The sequence below is a fragment of the Apiospora aurea genome, assembly GCF_038362705.1.
Source record: "Apiospora aurea strain CBS 24483 chromosome Unknown utg000004l_segment0_segment0, whole genome shotgun sequence".
In the NCBI taxonomy this organism is placed as follows: domain Eukaryota; kingdom Fungi; phylum Ascomycota; class Sordariomycetes; order Amphisphaeriales; family Apiosporaceae; genus Apiospora; species Apiospora aurea.
Window position 1 is genome coordinate 3190886 of NW_027117391.1, and position 19507 is coordinate 3210392.

General features: G+C 57.0%; 7 protein-coding genes across 7 annotated transcripts; 6 read left to right on the forward strand and 1 right to left on the reverse strand.

Annotated features, from left to right (window-relative positions):
* Window positions 1-1820: 1820 nt before the first annotated feature.
* PG986_005784 (choline dehydrogenase) lies at window positions 1821-4379 on the forward strand (the record flags this gene model as incomplete). Its single annotated transcript, XM_066842006.1, has 7 exons — window positions 1821-1885; window positions 1965-2395; window positions 2466-2806; window positions 2868-2915; window positions 2975-3316; window positions 3378-3510; window positions 3592-4379. The coding sequence occupies 7 exons, from the start codon at window positions 1821-1823 to the stop codon at window positions 4377-4379; spliced, it is 2148 nt and encodes a 715-aa protein (XP_066701868.1).
* A 1313-nt stretch (window positions 4380-5692) lies between these two features.
* On the forward strand, window positions 5693-7417 carry PG986_005785 (uncharacterized protein; the record flags this gene model as incomplete). Its single annotated transcript, XM_066842007.1, has 1 exon — window positions 5693-7417. One exon carries the CDS (start codon window positions 5693-5695, stop codon window positions 7415-7417), a length of 1725 nt encoding a protein of 574 aa, XP_066701869.1.
* Window positions 7418-10163: 2746 nt separating this feature from the next.
* On the forward strand, window positions 10164-11527 carry PG986_005786 (uncharacterized protein; the record flags this gene model as incomplete). The annotated part of the gene is made up of 4 exons (XM_066842008.1): window positions 10164-10278; window positions 10333-10734; window positions 10792-10851; window positions 10914-11527. The coding sequence occupies 4 exons, from the start codon at window positions 10164-10166 to the stop codon at window positions 11525-11527; spliced, it is 1191 nt and encodes a 396-aa protein (XP_066701870.1).
* A 727-nt stretch (window positions 11528-12254) lies between these two features.
* On the forward strand, window positions 12255-13349 carry PG986_005787 (uncharacterized protein; the record flags this gene model as incomplete). Its single annotated transcript, XM_066842009.1, has 1 exon — window positions 12255-13349. One exon carries the CDS (start codon window positions 12255-12257, stop codon window positions 13347-13349), a length of 1095 nt encoding a protein of 364 aa, XP_066701871.1.
* A 645-nt stretch (window positions 13350-13994) lies between these two features.
* Window positions 13995-15133, forward strand: PG986_005788 (uncharacterized protein; the record flags this gene model as incomplete). Its single annotated transcript, XM_066842010.1, has 2 exons — window positions 13995-14899; window positions 14968-15133. The coding sequence occupies 2 exons, from the start codon at window positions 13995-13997 to the stop codon at window positions 15131-15133; spliced, it is 1071 nt and encodes a 356-aa protein (XP_066701872.1).
* A 312-nt stretch (window positions 15134-15445) lies between these two features.
* On the forward strand, window positions 15446-16072 carry PG986_005789 (uncharacterized protein; the record flags this gene model as incomplete). Its single annotated transcript, XM_066842011.1, has 1 exon — window positions 15446-16072. One exon carries the CDS (start codon window positions 15446-15448, stop codon window positions 16070-16072), a length of 627 nt encoding a protein of 208 aa, XP_066701873.1.
* Window positions 16073-18367: 2295 nt separating this feature from the next.
* Window positions 18368-19471, reverse strand: PG986_005790 (uncharacterized protein; the record flags this gene model as incomplete). The annotated part of the gene is made up of 1 exon (XM_066842012.1): window positions 18368-19471. One exon carries the CDS (start codon window positions 19469-19471, stop codon window positions 18368-18370), a length of 1104 nt encoding a protein of 367 aa, XP_066701874.1.
* Between the last annotated feature and the right edge of the window lie 36 nt (window positions 19472-19507).

The following is a 19507-nucleotide window of genomic DNA, read 5'->3' on the forward strand; positions in this document are numbered from 1 at the left end:
CAGGCGGCATCGCTGATATAGTAGATTGCTGGTTGTCGGAGGAACATCAGGTAACGCGCCTCGGCTGCGAGTTTGAGGTAAGTTAATCCCGCTCTTGCAGACGGGCAACAGCCCCAGAGATGGCAGCACACCCGATGATATACGGATGCAGGCTGGAACACTTCGAGCCGACTAGAGTGGGACGAGCCGCTCATGGTAGGGCCGGCTCCAAACGGCAGATTGACGAGATGATGGAGATCTGGGCTCGAAGGGTATCGACTCCAGTCGCGATCGGTAAGTGTTTCTCTCCTTCGGGGCAATGAAGGGAGCCCAGCGTGGTGCGCGACTCGGCCGATAGAGTCGCGCGGCCTGTTTGCAGATCAGCGTGGGAATCGAGTCTGTGCAGTTTTGTTCGCCCATGGACTGGTCCCATTTGATGGGGTGAAAGTCAGGCCGCCGGCATCGTTGCACGATAGCACAACTGGGGGGGGATATGACCCGTTTTGGATCTGGACCGAATCACTGGAGCCAAGGTGAGAGGGCCATCAGGAAATTGCCTGCTCGTCGGTCAACGTACTGTCCGGGCTCCATGCACACGCGAGAGACCGAGTTTGCAGGAGTAAGGAAAGTAGGTGGTGTGGTTCGACCTCTGTTGGGTAGGTGGCAGGGTTGTCCGTATGTCAGGCACTGATTGATTGCAGGCCTCTCGACCCGCATGCCACATGCATGTCAGCACTGACTCGAGCGCAGATTGGATACCGAGCACGATAGAGCGGAGACATCTGCAGCTGGGGAGAATCGAGGTGCCGTACCTGCGGCGTGATAGCTTCGACAGGCCACCGCGCCAGGGGTCGCGGCGGTAGAGGAAGTTCCCGGTGCCAGTGTACAAAAGCCTCAACCGGGGGGGGCGCCTGGACGGATGGAGGACGGCGCTTGCCCGTATTGTCATCTGAATCATGAATGCGGATCACACACCTGCGCCATATCTGGGCGGCAGAATATCTCTTGACGCATGTGAAGTCACACGCATGAGTGGTTCGGACTGATTGAGCGTGTCGTTGGCTCCAACAACACCAAGACGCAACCAAAAAGCAACGTCGGATCCGATGGTCTGTCCGCTGAAGCACGGGTGATCGTCCATCCACAGGCCAACGGGTCGTTCCGCTGGGCTGTATCGATCGCACTCCCCCAGCGTTGCACTTTTAGAAAGCCAGAAAGACGGAGTTTCGTGACCGAAAGGCCTCATCAAATAGTAAACACGGCCTGATTGGCTGCAGGAGGGGTCTCCGCGTCCTGGCTATATCCACCCGCTATTTTCCGGGCATGTGGAGGGCTCAGGGGTAGTGGTCAGGGGAGGAGAGCAGGGGATGCCGGGGACAGCTGCATCTTCCAGAAGGGAAAGATTCCCAACACGTATGCAAACCCCGAGTCGCCCTATCCAGCTATACCGATTCCACTCAACTGTATGCACGAAGCTGGATCCTCGTTCAGGTCCTTCCATATCGTCTTCACATGTGTCGATATGGAGCGTGATCATCATTTGCACCCTCCTCCCGGCATGGTCCCCGGTAAGGCGCTCGTTGCACCCCGGCTCCGCGCGGCACACATCGCCGACTAGACCAACCAGTCATGGTCATCTTATACTCATAAGCCAATATTGCTCTGAAAGGCATCCGACTGTGTTGTTTTGTCTTTCCTTCGCTGCCCACCCATCCACTCCTTCACCACAGCGTTGACTTGAACCGTCACGACCTATACTGTCACTTCCTCCTAGGCGCCCACTCACTCGTGTTGGGCTCAATTCACTCGTTTTTTCGTTTTTGGTTTCTCTTAATCCCAATATGAAGCTCACTCTTCCCGGCGCGCTGCTGTGCGCAGGAGCAACACTCGTTACTGCGACGAACAAGTGAGCATCCCTTGCTGCTTCGGCCACTGGAGCAACTCGTGACAAAAAGTTCCCTCCTGAGCTGACTCGCTCCTTCTAGGGAGGACATCCACTTCACCTATCCCCGATACCCGGAACAGGCTCGCTATGTGACCCTAGGCCCTCAGCTAGAGTCCGCGGCCCCGCCGGCCAACAAGACCTACGAGTACATCGTCGTCGGCGCCGGGCCCGGCGGGTCTCCCCTGGCGGCGCGCCTGGCCATGGCCGGCCACAGCGTGCTCCTCATCGACGCCGGCGGCGACCACGGCAACCTGCGCGAGGTCAAGATCCCCGCCATGAGCATCTGGTCCTCGGAGCGCGCCGAGCTCACCTGGGCCTACTACACACACCACTACGAGGACGAGAAGATGGCCAAGAAGGACCGCAAGCTCACCTACCGCACCAAGGACGGCAGTCTGTACAGTGGGCTGAACCCGCCCGAGGGCGCGGAGATGTTGGGCAACTACTACCCTCGAGTTGGCGGTGTCGGTGGTAAGCCATGCCCTCCCTTCCCAGGCAAACGACCCCAAGAGCAAAGATGCTCATCCTCATCTTTCTACAGGTTGCTCCCAACATAATGCTTTGATCTCCATTCTGCCTACCAACGGAGACTGGAACCGCATCAAGGAGCTTACCGGCGACGACAGCTGGGATGCGGAGAACATGAGAGGGTACTACAAGAAGCTTGAGAAGAACGAGCAGCCGTTTCCCGTCGACGCGGATGCCCACGGCTACAGCGGCTGGTTGAAAACTGCAGTGACGCCCTTGAGCTTGGCCGCGCAGGATTCAAAGATCCTATCGGTCATTCTCGGAGCAGCCGCGAGTGCCGGGGTGGAGTTGAACGGACCTTTGTCCCAGTTGCGGAAGCTCACCGAGGCTTTGACTGGGGGAGTCCTCAACAAGGTGAGACGCATTTAGCCAGAGGTAAAGCTCCTAACGTGACACTGGCTTATACGACTTATAGCTTCTACCCATCAACTACCTCGCCGGCATGGTAGACGGACTGGCCTCGGTAAGCGATTCCTCCCATGAAAGGATCTTGATCAACATTGGCAACTAACCGGGTCTCAGCTCTTGCTGCATGACATGAACACCAACGACCCCAACCGCGACAGCACCCCGGCCCTGGTCCAGATGCCCCTGTCCATGGGCGCGCCCAGCTACGAGCGCTCCTCGCCCCGTGATCTGGTCTACGGCGTTGCCACGGCCAAGAACCCCGACGGGTCCAAGAAGTACAAGCTCGACATCGCCACCAACACGTTGGTGACCAAGGTCAACTTCGACACGAGCGGCGAGAAGCCCAAGGCCACGGGGGTCGACTATCTTTACGGGGAAAGCCTGTACAGGGCGGACCCGCGCGCAAGCCTGACCGAGGAGGGCGGAATCCCTGGATCCGTCTCTGCTAGCCGTGAGGTACGTATCCGACAGCCAGTAATGCTCAATTTGATCGTGGACTAATGCAGGTGTAATATAGGTTATTCTGTCCGCCGGTACCTTCAACACTCCGCAGATCCTCAAGCTCTCTGGTGTGGGCCCCGCCGACGAGCTGGAGAAGTTCGACATCCCCGTCATCAAGAATCTTCCTGGAGTCGGTACCAATCTTCAAGGTAAGCACATCCCTACCCATGTACACCCTGACCTACGCCTTCTTCACGTTTGCTAACCTCATGCCACCTTGCCAACACCAGACCGCTACGAGCTCGGCGTCACAGCCGAAGTCTCCAGCGACTTCGACCTGGTGCAGAAGTGCACCTACCTAGCCGAGGGCGACGAGTGCTACGACCAGTACATGAACAACGCCGGCGCCCTCAAGGGCCCCTACACCACCGGCGGCCTCGCGGTCGGCTACTTCATGACCACGTCGCAGGCCGAGGGCGAGCACGACATCTGGGTCGGCGGCCTGCCCGCCATCTTCCAGGGCTACTTCCCGGGCTACTCGACGCACATCCTGACGACGACCAACAAGAACCACTGGACCTGGCTCGTCCTCAAGGCGCACACGCGCAACAACGCCGGCACCGTCAACCTCACGAGCGCGAACCCGCGCGACACGCCGAAAATCACCTTCCACAACCTGTTCGAGGGCTCCAGCGTCGACGACGCCAACAAGGACCTCCAGGCCGTCGTCGAGGGCATGCGCTGGGCCGTCCAGGCCATCGACGAGATCCGCCCGCTCGACGGCAGCACCTTCTCGCAAGTGTGGCCGCCGCGCCGCGTCACCGACGACGACGCGGCGCTGCGCGACTGGATCGCGGAGGAGGCCTGGGGCCACCACGCGTCGTGTTCGTGCCCCATGGGCGCCGAGGGCGACCCCACGGCCGTCCTCGACAGCCAGTTCCGCGTCCGCGGCGTCGGGGGGCTGCGCGTCGTCGACGCGTCTGCGTTCCCCAAGATCGTCGGGACGTTCCCCGTCCTTTCGATCTACATGATGTCCGAGAAGGCGGCCGACGTCATCCTGGCGGGGCTCGCTGCATAATTAAGTAATCGACTCAGATGGGGGACGTGGCTGGCGGCGTGTGGCAGGTCGGATTGTGGAGAAAAGTGCGCTCTATGCATGAAAAGGGGAAAAGCAAATCAGATACACTACTTCAATATAGTAATCGCTGTACGATCTCGGGCGACTTTCCTTCTCAATCCGGATTCAACGAGCTACAGTATAGATACATTAGGTAGGGCATCTGGCATAGGTGTTTATCCTGGTCGGATCAAACGTACCACATCACAACGTGGGCTTTCTCGACGCATAATGTCGAAGGAGGGCTGGATGAAGTATTCCAATGACCTGACCAAGCCCGTGCGGGAGAATATACTGCTGGATTGTGTATCCTGTGGCTCAAGTAGCGTGATAAATATCTTCCTGTACCAGTTCCCGCCAACTAGTGCAGACCGTAAGCCCTACATGTCTACTCCAGCTATGCATCATGTGGTCTGCGACCCCCTCGTCATGGCTTTCTCGTTTCCTCCGAGCCTTGCTGCTTCGAAACAGGGATGCAAAGGTGCATAATGCATTTGCTTTACTGTACATTGGTCAATAAAAGGGCGTTTCATTGCCGACGGCCGAGTCTGCCGCGCCCGTTTCCAGCGTCAATGGGGGCATGGGACGGGTGCCAGAGCGGCTACTTTTTTAAGCAATCCAATTTCCGCATCACGTTGCTTGCGACGAGACAGACCTGCCCCGACTTTTTCTCGCATGGCCCTGCCTGTCCACTTTCCACGAGAGGCGAGCGGTCGCGTGACCACTGGGAAAGTGAGGCCGAGGAGGGTGTGTGACGGAAACATGCTAACCCCCTGCCAAGAGCCGGGTGAAACGCCAGGAACCGCCATTCTACCACCCTCGCGACCCCTGGCGCGCCCCCGTCGGATCCACGATGCCCACGATGTCCACGATGTGGCCCCATCTGCCGCAGCTTGGCGTGCTTGGCGTTCAACTCGGATGGCCACTGCCGCCCCAGGCTAAGCATCTATCTATAGAAGCAGCCGGACGAGGTAAAACTGTTTCTTTTCAACTCTCTTTTTTCCTTTCGCCTGTTTACTGTCCGATCATCTATTTTCTGTCAGTTTGATTTTCATCTTCAGTCTTTTTTTTTCCCACCGTTTGGGCCGTGCCCAACTTTCTTTCATTAGTCCCGACGATCAGCAGCAGCCGCAGCAGAGCTACAATTCTGCCCGTCTTTTCCATTCACTCGGTTCATCGCCGGCTCCGATTATTCACCATATTACTTTTTACACCATATAAAATACCAATTTTTCGCGGTTTCTGGTTTTCGTTTGCTTGCCTTGCCTTGAACCATGCGCGCCCAAGCCAATATGGAGGCCCGCGGAGTGCCCAGCACCGCCACTCGCTCGTCGACTTACAGGCGCTGGTATCGCCGACACCAGCAGGAGCAGGCGGCGAGGCGGGCGGCGGGCAGCTCCGACTCGGAATCCGATCTGGACGACTCGGGCCCAGACTCCAACAACTCGAACTCCGACTCCGACTCCGACTCCGACAACGACCTCAACAACAACAGGAATAATACCACGAGGAAGGTCGGCAGTTCCAAGACGAGACGGATGCTCTCGTGGAAGGCCCGGCGGGCGACGCCCACTGCGCCGGCTCCCACGATACCGTCTGGTGCTGCTTCGTCGGATGACTCGGTCTCAAGTGCCGACTCCCCCTCCAGCGCCGAGTCAGAAGCCAGCCTGGACTCGAACTCGGCTGATTCGGACTCGGACTCGGACCACGGTGCCAATAAGAACGCCACCGTCAGAGCCAGGCGAACACTCCCCTCCACGCGTCTCAGGAAAGCCCGACGACAGATCACTTCTTCTGCTGCTCCTCCCGCTGCGACAGGTGCCGCCCCTTCCTCAGATTCCGAGTCCAGCGCCGGTTCGGTTTCGAGCGCGGACTCGGTCTCCAGCGCGGATTCCAACTCGGACTCGGACTCGGACAACAATGCCCGGAAAAACGGCACCGCCAAGGCCAAGACGACTATGAGGGCCAGGCGGATGATCTCTACCGCCGAGCTGGGCAAGGCCATGGCCGCCCAGCAGGACAAGGCCGCCGTAGCTCCGGCGGTGACATCCGGTGCTGCGTCTCCTGCTCCTCCTCCTGCCGCCACCACCACCAGCGCGCCCCCCCCGCCGCCGGCAAAGGAGGAGTCGGGATCCGAATCGAGCGCCAGCTCGGCCTCGTCTTCAGACTCATCTTCATCCGATTCGGAGTCGGAATCGGAGGACGAGGACAAGAAGAAGGACGACGGCAAGGACAAGAAGCCCTCCGCCCCCAGTGCCACGCCCACGCCCACTGTCCCGCCGCCGGTCGCCGCGGCGCCGGCCATCAGCTCGGCCAAGGGGGAGAAGGAGAAGGAAGAGGAAAAGGAAGATTCCGAATGCGAGGAGGAAGAGGATGACAAAGATAAGGAAAAGAAGGAGGACGGCAAGGCCAGCAGCAGCAGCAAAGCACCATCGCCCACAAGCCCTCTGCCCGCCGTCTCTCCTCCGCCCGCTCAGAGTGGCAAGGCACCAGCTATTACGTCAGCTTCTTCTGCTGCCGCCCCCGCCCCCACGACGTCCCGGGCGCCCACGAAGTCGAAGGCCAAGGAAGACTCTGATTCCGATTCCTCCAGTTCGGACTTGGACTCGGACTCGGACTCTGGCTCCGAGGACGAGGACAAGAAGAAGGACGAAAAGAAGAAGAAGGAGAAAGAGAAGGAGAAGAGCAGCTTGATCCCCGCCAACACTTCCTCCTCCGGGGCTCCCGCGCCAGGAATCACGTCCGGCCCCGCCGCGGTCCCGGTCATGACGCCGGGTAGCGGCTCTCCCACCCTTCCCGCGTCCGGGCCGCTCGAGACGGCGCCGGCGCTGGCGACGTCGTCGTTCCTGACCCGGTCCTCCGGCACCACCGCGGCTCTGTCGGCTACGGCGTCGGCTCCTGTGGCGACGGCGGCGGCCACCGCTACCGTGGTGCCGGGGATGACGCATCTCTTGACGGTTCTGCTCATGTGTTTCCTGTTCCTTCAGTCGCGGAGGTAATAGATAGTCTCGTAACCCCTCAATCCTCGAACTGTTTTTTTTTTTTTTTGCCGGTCTACCTGGTCAAGTTTCTACGGATACCCTTCAGAATTTCAACGTATTAATCAGCAAACACGGATTGGATATATACCTATGAAGCATTTTGATGATGCACCTCAATGATCCGCGAACTTTTGCCAGTAGAAATTGCAATAGTGCCGCTGGGAACGCACATAATACGTTGTCGGCCTTTGGCCATCATGTGAGCGGCGAAAAGAGCAGCCAGATCTCGCCGGGGATGAGTGAAAGTAGTCTTGAAGAGCTGGTGTGGCTCCGCCATGCGGGGGATATGCAATGCCATTCATGACGCCGAGTTATCCCCACGACATGGATTGCAAGTTGACTTTTGAATGCATACTGATGATGCTTTACGTGCAGGTGGCCGGCTCGGCTTGCTCCTGGCCTTGCCAACAATGCTGCGGCAATCTCAGATCTTGGCCAGGTGGGCGGGCAACCATGCAGATGCCATCTCGTCTCTGGACAATGGAAACGTCGCATCGAGAAGTTTGCAGTCTGCGTCACCTATTCCATAACAGATCTCGGCACTCGGGCTTGGCGACAAGAAGAGAACCGGCGGTCTCCGTGGTTGTCCGCTCCACTAATGCAGGAACAGGATCCGCCGCGGCGGGTGCTGAGGCATGTGTCGATCTTTTTCCCGTTGTCGACAGCGACCCGCTGTCCCGCAATGTCCCGATGAAACAATGCGAGCGAAGGGACTCCCTCTAGAGCCTCCTGCGTCCTTGGACCTTGGCTGCAATGGGCTACTTCTTGGCTTTCGGATGATGGCAGCACCAACGTAAGGCTTGCGGTTAATTGTATGCTTCTATTGGCTTTTCTTTTTCTTTTTTCTTTTTTTTTTTTTTCCTTTTGACGTCCGCCGGGAGATCAGATCGTGGCCCCAATAGATGGCATCAAACCACCATGAGCGCAGGCTGTCGTCGAGCATTGGGGGTCTCAATCAACTTCAAGACGGCGGCCTTGTCTCGGTCATCCTCCGACTCGTGCGAGACATCTCTGCCCTTGGCGCGGGCGGTCTAAACTCCATCCCGCCGTGTTCTGTGGGCGAGGACATTGACCATGTGCTGCAGCCCAAATAAACAAAGCCACTGGAACATTGAAGGAGCAACAGAATACCGAGAACTCGGTTCGCTTGCACCAAACATTCAGTTCTTCGGACTTGAAAATTCCAACCTTACCCAAAGCAGCGTCATCTGTCGGGAAAAGCAGTGTGTCTGGATTGAGAATATTGTATTTTCCACTGCATGATGGACGAAATATTTCACCCGAAATGGTCTATATGCTGGTCCCGTTCTCGGGTAGCCGCATAGTCTAGACGTAATCTCCGTTGCTGTCATTCTGATCCTGTAGTCAATGTGAGTAGTCTAACGGCTGTCACCAATGCAGTACAGTATTGTCCCATTATGTCTGCATTGGCGCCTTCCTGCCAAGATGGCCGACCCGGGTTGTTCGGATCTATACCGTACGATCGACAGGTGGGAATAACGTGATGTTTTTGAGATGGCGGCTCTGCGGTGCCTGTTGCAGGGATTGTTTTCCCGGGCGAATGGGGCACCCAAGGCCGTGAAAAAGCCACCTGCAATCTATGTGTTACTTGGGAAAGCTGGGCAGGGGCATACTGAGAATGTTTTAATTACACATAACCTACGCACGTCGTCACGCGTTGTCAGATGTTTTGACACCTCTCACGCATAGGAGGCCGGATTCCTGTCGACCAGCCAGTCTCTGTAGAGAGGACACGCCCCGGAGGTTGGTGATGGTCATTGACCGGGAAAATCCGTACATGAGAGGAACTTGAGAACAAATAGACAATCTCAAGGGCTCTCTTCTGGAAACGTTGCAGTCGTCGTCTGAGGATCTTCCGCCGACACGGCAGTTCGGGTGGATCACCCCAGGATTTCCCTTTGTCGATCATTTTGGTGCGTGTCTGCCGCCGTACGAACCGACATCCCCATAAATTGACTAAACGCCAAGCGGCAGTGGGCACGATGTCAACAGAGCATCGTACGGCAACATGCGCCTACTCTTACCAACCTCCCGAGCAGCGAGCGCTCGACTTTGTTTTCCCTAAACCGCCAAGCGCCCGCGAAATTGCGATCCATCCGGCCATCGTACGGCAATATGCGCCTAAACTTGCCCTTCCCAAGACTTGACAGGCGTGTCGGCCCCATGCCCTGCCAGGGGGAGGGCACGCTCGGCTGTAGCTACCGCTCCGTGGATCGGGGCCTCGATATATCGTTCGCGACTCCTCTCAACACTCCCTTTTCCCTCCTCCTTTCGTTTCTCCTCTCCACCAAGATGCGACACATACCGTTGCGAGTGCCCGTGAATGTTTCTGCGAATGTCACTCTAAGTCTTGGGCCTCATCTCGAGGTGCGAGGTTCGCGGCGCGAGCATGTACGGCTCCTCATAGCACATAGCATAGATAAAAGCAGTATTCCTGCAGCTGTAGAATCTGAACTTTCTTTTGGGTCATGATCATCGTCGTCCACCCAAGAAGATAGTGACCAGACTTCTCCTTCGTCCAAACGATCTTGAGGATTGTTGCCTTTTATTTCCTTTGTCGCCTTCATTGGCCAGGTTGCCTATCTGCACGCTCTTTCTAGGCTGTGCCTTCATACTATAATATTTTGCGTCTTATAACGCATATATACACAAGAGAGGAAAAAAAGAAGACGACGACGACAAGATGCTTTCCTACACATCCCTCACCCTGACGGCTCTGCTGTCACTGGCACAAGCCCACGTGACCTTCCTTAACATCCAAGGCGACCCGGGCTCCAACTCCAGCATACAATTCGGCAGTAAGTAAATACCAAGTACTTACAAATAAATCAACTATACTGACATGACGCCAGTCGACCCCGCCCAGGCCCGGAACTGTACCCTGATCAGCGCGTGCCAGCTGGACACGAACCTGATCCGGGACGCCGAGATCGACGCCAACCTGGTGAACCTGTGCGGCCGCAACCAGCTGATCGGCAACATCGACATCGCGTACCACACCGAGAACGCCCTCGCGGCCGGCGCCGTCACGCAGGTCAAGAGGGGCAGCGAGATCACCATCATGATGCACCAGGTCAACGCCGACGGCGCGGGACCCTACGAGTGCGACATCGACGAGGGCAGCAACTCGAGCCTGATGGTCAAGAAGCTCACCATGATCAACAACGTGCCGGGTGTCAACGGCGTCTCCCAGGCCATGGTCAAGGACTTCAACATCACGGCTAAGATGCCGGACGACTTCACCTGCTATGGAGGTACGTTCCTTGTAAGCTTGGGATCGATCTTAGGGAAACTGACATCCCGCCTACTAGCCTCCCCTGGGAACATCTGCACCATCCGCTGCCGCAACAACGCAGTCGCCGGGCCCTTCGGTAAGTACCCACAACCCACCCCCTTAGCCGTCTTCCACTGCTAACTCTCCTTCTTTCCCCAGGCGGCTGCTTCGCCGTCCAACAAACCGACGTCGAGCCCACCGTCAGCACGGCCAAGAGCATCAAGACCTTCAAGGACGGCGCGGGCATCGTGAAGCAGATCCAGGGCAACCTGAAGGACCTGGCCAACGGCAAGGCCGCCAACGCGCAGCAGGGCCTCCTCGACGCCAACAGCGCCGACGCCCACGCCGACAAGCAGCTGCTCGCCTCCATCCAGTCCAACATCTACCCGGAGACGGCCCAGCCCGCCGAAGCCAAGGGCGCTGGCGCGCAGGCCACCACCACCGCCGCGGCGTCTAGTGCGGCGCCCACGGGCGGGCTCTTGGCGACTACGACGGCGGCGGCTTCGGCGGTCGTGCCGACGGCTAGCGCAGCGCCGGGGGTCGGGGCCGGGGCCGGTGCTGGTGCTGGTGGGCGGCAGGGAGGCGGTGCGCCGCGCCCTCCTAACTTCCCCGGCTCCCCCGGCGGCTTCCCGGGCGCGGGTAATGCGGCCGGTGGGGCTGGGGCTGGGTTCGGTGGAAACCCCTTCTTCCGCGGACCCCCGGGAGGCAACGGCAACAACAACAACAAGAGGAGTTCCTTCAACGGCATGAGATGGGCCAGGCGGTTCATGTAAGCCTCGTCATCCATTTCACCGCCACTTATAAGGAATGAGTCGGTGGATAAGACATGAGAACGGTTTCATGATGGGAGTGGACGCCGCCGACTGGGGGCGGTTGGAGATGAAGTGTATATAGTCAGGACATGCGGCACATATGTCCCCTGCTGAGGGCTTCTGCGTGCAGACTTGGCATCGGAGGTGTCGCCCGAAACAAATGCCATCTTTCCTTTCTTTTTGTTCCTGAAGTACAGACAGCTTGTATATAGAATTGTATGTCTCATCACCGCTTCGATAGCATATTTAGTGCATGATGTTGAACAAAGTAGCCTGATTGGACGGCGAACTTGCAAATGGCCCGCCTCACGAAGGATAATATGGGGTTCCGATGAGGCTGCTGGTCTTGGTGGTGGCCAGAGTTTCCAGTAGAAAGGCCGGGGCCATGCACTACGGACCCGATGAACCAGTCTGTTTTCATGCGGCACAGTCTGCATGTGCCCACCCTGATCAGGTATGGCGCGGCCTTGTGGCTGCTGCCTGCAAGTCTTACCAGGTAAATATCTACAACATCGCTCTATTCCATCCTAGGCGCTCTATTCATCCATCCCTCCGAGGTTTTACCTACCTACCTATGAAATTTCTTGTCCCTTGCCGTTGCTTGCTATAACTCGATCGTACACATGGCTCAGCCACTTCAAAGGTATAAATACGCTCACGAATATCTTAACGAAGCACGCTAATCATTATGAGCAGCCCGTATATCAAGGGCAACACTTTGACCCTCAGAATCCATCGTCTTGGGAGCAAATATATCCCGCCACAGCTAAATGGAGACGTCAAAGAGCTGCGGGCCAAGATTATTGACGTGGTGGGCTCGTCAGGCTGGTCCATCGTGGTCGTGCTCGAACTGAACCAGGGAGACCAAAACGCTTCTGCCGCCGCCTCCTCGAGGGCGGTCTTGAAAGTGTACGACCGTCAGTTCTCCCGCCGATTGCGGTTGTTCCACGATGGGATGTTCAAGGCGACAGCGTGCCCGGCGACCAGCGCGAGCGAAGACCAATACACCGCTTTCCTGCGACAGGGCTCCATGCCGCAGTTCCTGGCACGCCACGGAGATATGAATGAACCATGGCCCTTGGGGGAATGGGATATGCCGAAGCGGGAGGCGTATGTCCACGCCGAATGCGCCAAGAGGCACGATCGCGAACTCGCGGTATACGACCGCCTGGTCCATGAGCAAGGCATCCACATCCCCACGCTCTTCGCGGATGTCCGATTGGCCCCGCAGCAACAGGACGCCCCTGTGACGACGGCCGGAACTCGGTTGTTGGACGACGAGAGTTTGGCCGAGTACCGCGAGATCCCCGCCATCCTGATCGAGTACACCCCCGGCTTCCCTCTATCTGACATTTTCAACGAGACGCCCGAGTCGGACTGGCCGGCCCTCTGCGATCAGGCTGTTGAGACGGTCCGGAAGATCGTTAAGGACGATTTTCGCCACCTGGACATGGACCTCGAACACGGTCTCGTCGTGCGACGACGCGGCGGCGACGAGAAAGAAGGCGAAGCGTCGCCCTCGTATCAAGTGTTCTATATCGACTTTGCCCTGTGCGCGTTCCGCGACGCGGACGATGGTTCCGACGAGGAGTGGCGGGAGCGCAAGCGCGCAGCGTGCGAAGAAGGCGGGGTGGGATATCTGCTTGCCAGCCGCTGGTCGTGGGTAAAGGGGGAAAAGGGGAAGAGATATAAAGGTAGCGCCCCGCTGGCTTGGACGTACACGCCTGCCATGGCCTATGGCGGAGAACCTTTTAAATCCATTCTACAAAAACCGGCAGACTAGTTTGGTATAGATGATGAATTCCATTTCCGTCTCAGACTTTTGACGGCTCTGCCAAACACAAGGGATGTGTGGTTGGCGTTCGGCGAGTTTGAGGCTACGCGGGCAGAAGCATCGCTATTATGCGCAGCCAATCAGCAGCCACCTCTAGCAGCCAGCTCTTGAACAAGCACCCCTATTTCATAATCGTGGATCTGAAATAGGGGTAACTCGTATATTTTGGGTGAAGAGGGGTCGAACTGAAATCCTTCCCACTTTTCCCGTTTGATGAACTTGGGGAACCTGAAACCGCCGCGGCCAATCTCCTTGCGACCAAGTGCAGCGTAACCTTGACATGCCGCAAGGCAAAAGTAGTGTTTAAACATCAGACAAAGGTCCGAACCAACATGCATGCGACCAAAGGCAGCCGATGCTCTGCCCCGATGTTGGCGGGTTTTGCCTCGGCTAGATTCAAGCGGAGCCTACGGAGCCGATTGGATGCAACTCTAGTTCGACTCCATCGATCAAACAGCGTGCCCCATCCATCAGCTGCATGCTGGACACTTGCAGCCGAAGGTTTGCCTGCCATTGATTGCTCAACCACTTACAGTACTTTGATCGGGCCTGACACCGTCGACATAACCACACGGCTCCCCTTCTCCAAACACCATGGCGGACTATTCCATCTACGGGGGTCCTAGCGAGGACTGGCTGGCGGTGGAAGCCGACGTCCCCGCTCTCCCTACCGGCCTGCCCGTCCTCGAGATCCAGAAGCTGACGAACGAGATGCGCTCCAAGCGGGCCAAGGACGCCATGGTCGCGCTCGCGGACGAGGTCAAGATCCAGGACCTGACCATCCCGGCGCGCGACGGCTACTCGCTGGAAGCCCGCACCTACCTGTCGGCCGCCGAAGCCGCGTCAGGCGACCAGAAGCGACCGACCTACCTGCACCTGCACGGCGGCGGCTTCCTCCTGGGCACCATCGACGCCGAAGACGCCACCTGCTCCCGCATCGCCCTGGACACGGGCGCCCTCGTGCTCAGCCTGAACTACCGGCACACGCCCCAGTGGACGTACCCGACGGCCTGGCACGACGTCCAGGACGCCTTCCTGTGGACCCACCAGCACATCGCGGACCTGGGCCGCGACCCCGCCCGGGTCCTCATGGGCGGCATCTCGGCCGGCGCCTGGCTCACGGCGTCGCTGACCATGGAGATGAACCGGGGCCGGACCGCGCGGCTCGCGGGCCTGCCGCCCCTGGCGGGCCAGGTCCTCATGATCCCGCCCGTCGTGCACCCGGACTGCTACGGGCCGCAGCTGCGCCGGCTGCGCGAGGGCGCCGTCTCGTCGTACGTCGAGAACGAGTTCGCGCCGCTGCTGCCCGCGGCGCGGGGGCGGCTCTTTTGCGAGCTGTTGCGGGTCAAGGACCCGCAGGAGGACGATACGAACCTCAACCCGGGCAATGCGACGGTCGAGCAGGCGCGGGGGCTGCCGCCGACCACGTTTGGGGTTTGCGGGCTGGATCCCTTACGGGACGAGGGGCTGCTGTTTGCCAAGCTGTTGACCGAGGCCGAGTGAGTACCATTCCCAAGCCATTTCCCTCTGAGTCTCGAGCATGTGCTAATTCTATTGTGCTTAACAGCGTTCCGACAAATATTCACGTTTTCAAGGGGCTGCCTCATGGCTTCCACTCAGTGGGCGATAAGCTGAAGGCCTCTGCTCACTGGGCTACTGTGATGCATGGTGGCATCAGATGGGCCTTGGAGCAGCCCAAGGCCAGTGGCAAGTTTGATGTGACTGTCTGGTAATGTTGCGGAGCCTCAAGCCTAGGATCTGGTACGAGAATGCAACTTGACCTAGCAGCATTGATCCGACGTAGAGAGGAGGCTACCTAGACAAGTATCTAGCTCAGCTCTGAGGCCAATGGTGGCCAAAATATGCTGAGGCACCCCCTTCGTCATTGTGTCTGCCTTGAAATAGTCTCAGGTCGCTCAATATCTCTTGTGATTTAAGGCATCCGCCGCTACAAAGTCATGTTGCTGCTCGCCTTTCCCCTTGGTTGCTGACTCGACAAAGCCCAGTAGAGTACAACAGTCACTCACAAAAACGACAGCATCATAATGTTACCACTCATGATGGACCCGACCGACTACACCGCGGCCGTCATGACCGACATCGAATCCGATGGCACCATCGCCATCGGCCGCAACCCAGACACAGGCTGCTCCTTCCACTTCAACCTGCCGAGAGGCACGTCCGACGCCGGTCCCCCCTTCTTCCACCACGACCCGAAGAAGTGCGCGTGCCAACCCGTGGCCCACCTCTGGTGGCTGGAAAACGGTCGTTCCTTCTCGGACCCGCCGTTTTTCGACGACATAAAGAAACGTCTGCGCTTGAAGTGCGAGATCATCGTCGCCGGCAGCGAGAAAAATAAGAACGAAGAGAATGAAGGTCTTTGGTCCGTCACCGTCGACACCCAGGAAATCGTTGAGGCCATTGGTGATACGCAGGCCCGCGCCGCGATGGTCCTGGCTTGTCGACGTGCTATCGGCATGGAGGTCCCGACAGCCCCTGGCTCGTTGCTCACGCTCCAGGCCCATGTCCTCGTCTCGGCCGAGACGGAACAGGCAGAGATGAGGCTCGATGGCCATAAGGTAGGGGGACAGGGTGATGATGATGCGGCTAGCGACGCTATTCAAGCCAGATGGTACAAGGGCTTGAGAAGGACGCTGGGGAGTTTGATTTGAGTGAGTTGGGAGGCATATAAGTGTCGGCGAAGGCAATGAGACTGCTCGAGATCCCAACCTTAATTATGGCCCTGGCTGCAGTAGCCGATGACGCTTTTGAGAGGCAATTGTTCTTTCTCTGTAAGTCTGGATTTGGGCTTTCTGGGTATATACCTGAGATGATGTTATGAATTGCGGCTCACACATTGTTGCCCATATTTCCCATTAGGGGGCTAACTACGTTGGCATGACCTCGGTGTGAAGCTTCTAATTCTTTAGGTAGGTTTCAGTGATGGGGGTCACAATCTCAAGCATACCAGAAAGATGAAAACGTGATTGATGATGTTGTCCATGGCCATCCAGGCATCCGCTCCTCACTGGTGATTCCTCCACCCCCTCCATAACATCAAAATAGATCAGGGGCCTGAACCATGCTTGTCTTGTAGGACCTGGTCCAACTATGGACAATCTTCAGTGAAGCGATGTATATACGCCGACGATACGGGAAGTCGGAGGACTCGAGCAATTTCCATCCTACACGTTTTATATGATGAGACCCTGTGTCTCGATCAGCTCAGAATCATTCATAGGGATGATGCATCGGACTTGGTATCGCACAAGACTGCGAAGGATTCCATTGAACTAGAATCCGACTCAATTGCCGGTAGCCATGAGGAACTGGATCAAGGAGCAGGGAGGTCAGAGAGAACCAGTAACCAGAGCCTAATTGTCGGTCGAACCGCAAACCATCCCCCCCAGAACACCGAAATAAACAGCTCTGGATAAGACACCCTGTGCATGCAGAATCAATGATGGAAATGCCAGGGGATTGTGCAGACCCAGAGCGTACGAAATGATCGTATTCACTATTGCATAAGGTTATTATTCGCTGGAGTACTGTACCAAGGCGGGGGCGGCTTTGGCCGATCATCATTGGAGCTGAGAGGGAAGAGAATGGCCGGCGGAGAAGACCCCGAACTACTCACAATCATGCATTTCAGATGTCTGTCGCGCTCGCTAGACCGGGGAACTATGCTGACGCAGAGCCCATCAATGCTGCATGGCATAGTGAGGCGATCGGAAAGGCTACCGGGCCCGGAGCATCCCAAATCAACCCACAGTAGGAATAACCCGGCAAAAGCGTTCAGGCGACAGGGAAGAAGGCACGGGGAGACGGAGCAGACGCATCGGCTGTAGATGGAACAGGCAGGAACGCTGCTGCGTATCGAGGGTTCCACGATGGTCGTTGCTAATCTAAATCTATCAATTGTGTTTCAAATCCAGAGAAGATATGCGGAGGCGGAGAAGTTCCTGGAAGCCACGATGCAGTCAAGAGAAAGAGCGCTGGGCCATGGACATCCTACCACTCTTGAAAGACGTTTGAGTATCATTATGAACACCACAGAGGACGGATACGTAGATAAATATACTTTCTCTTATTTGGACTGTACCAAATTGTACACACATGATCGTCATGTGCTCCACAACCCCGGTTGCGCACATGAGCGGAGGCACAGGCACTTCTTGGAAAGTGACCGTGGTCTGTCTGGTTGGGGGTATAAAATGAACCGAGTTCGCCGTTTCCCCCCTGCCGAGGGGAAATAAAATAAAGAGAAGAAAATCAAAACCAAAACCAGTATGACAGAACACAAGATGGTATCTCCTACAAAAAGCACAATTGTTCCCCAGCCGTTAATTCCCATTGCGTCAAGCAGGCCTCCAAAGAATAGACCCGGCCGCGACGACCCGTTTTTGTTTGACCGACCGACCGTCCAAGCCCTGCCAGAGAGTATCTCTATTGTTATTAGCGCATCATTCCAGATGCCAGAAAAGAAAAGTCGGCGTCACCCGGCTCGGGTGACGCCAAGAAGATGGGTGCAATGATCAAGTCTGACTCGATTTGCGTCGGCTCACGATAGGGTGTGTAAGTCGACCCTGCCCAGGAGACGAATGTCGCCAAACCAGGCAGATGGTGAGCTTCGTGCTCTGGTCCCAAGCAATTTCAATGTAAAACCAGCCTCTAGCTTGGCGTTTTGGCAATGGTGATCCCAGCGATTGACAGCAGCAACTTTTCAACTTTTTTGTGGGTTTTTCTTGGTATGAAACAGAAAAGGAAAGTTTGTGAAAGAGCGAATGAAGTTGGTGTTGGTGACAGAAGTAAGGAAATCAAAATGAGTGCGTAGAGACCCCCTTTCATGATAGGGCGTCACGTTGGGTTTGGTTGTGTTTTCTTGCTGCTGTCTGCTGGGATAAATCGCTACCGTTAGCCTCGGCGTCTTGTGGTGCTGGTTGAACCGACTCGAAGCCCTGTTTACCTCATTGAGTGAAAGGCTCGTGGATACTCCTCCGCGTCTCGGCGGAGGGACGGGGAGAGATCTCTAGCAGCTTGGCGCTACCACGACTGAAGTTGCGCAGGTGGTCGCCAACCTTGACACTCGTGGCTCGTTGAGGGATACCCGGGTTCTCGCCCTCGGACATATACTCGTCATCGCTAGGCTGCTCAACACCGACATGCTTCTCGTCGTCTTCGTATGTTTGGAGGAGCCCTTCTCGACTTCGCATGGTGTCGCGATGGTGCATCACAGTCGGGGTGTGCTTAACGTTTCCCCACTTGGGCGACTGATCCAAATCGTCCTCGTCGTCACTACTTGGCAGAGCCTCGCCGGTGGACTTGCGGCGGAGCTTATCATCAACCACAGTCTTCAGAAACTCGTCGTCAGCAATCGAGTGTTGATCGATTTCGTGTTCTTCGGAATTGCGTGATGGAGAGCCGACGGGGTAGCTTGTCAAGGATGCCTGCACGCCGGATGAGGCACGCTTGCGGTTACCCATTCGCCCACCGGACAGCCAGGAGCCTTCCGAATCTATAGATGCCAAAGACATAGACTGGGGAGGTGGTGATGTCATGGTTTCTTCTCTGTGCATCGAGAGGGGCGTTGCACGATGGCCGGATGTGGGCGTATCGTAACGCATCACGACGTCGTCGGGAATTACGGGCAAGGGCTCTGTAAGCACGCCTTCGGCGTCAGGAGAAGCGACGCGGGAGTCCGGGGGAGATAGCGGTAGCTCGGGAAGATCCTCACGGAAACGTGACATTGTTCGCTTGGGGACCTTGGAGCTCAGCTGTCGTGGCATATAGTTCATGGGCTGAGGAGGTTGGTGAGTTGACATGGAGTCCCGAGATGTGTTGGAGAATGATGAAGGCCCAGAATCACGCTTGTTGCGTCTTCCCCATTTGAAGAAAGACCAAGGCTTTGAGGATGAACCTCCATCCGAGGCCTGTCCTCCGGATTCGGACTCTTCGGATCTTGAGGCAATTCGCATAGATGATGGCGTCGACGCCTTATCGGCGCTCTCAGGTTTCTCTTGGGCCTCTTTGGGAGATGCTGAACGTTGTTTCTTGGGTCGGATGAGACCCATGAGTCTAGGGCTGGGCGATCGTGACTTTCGGATTTC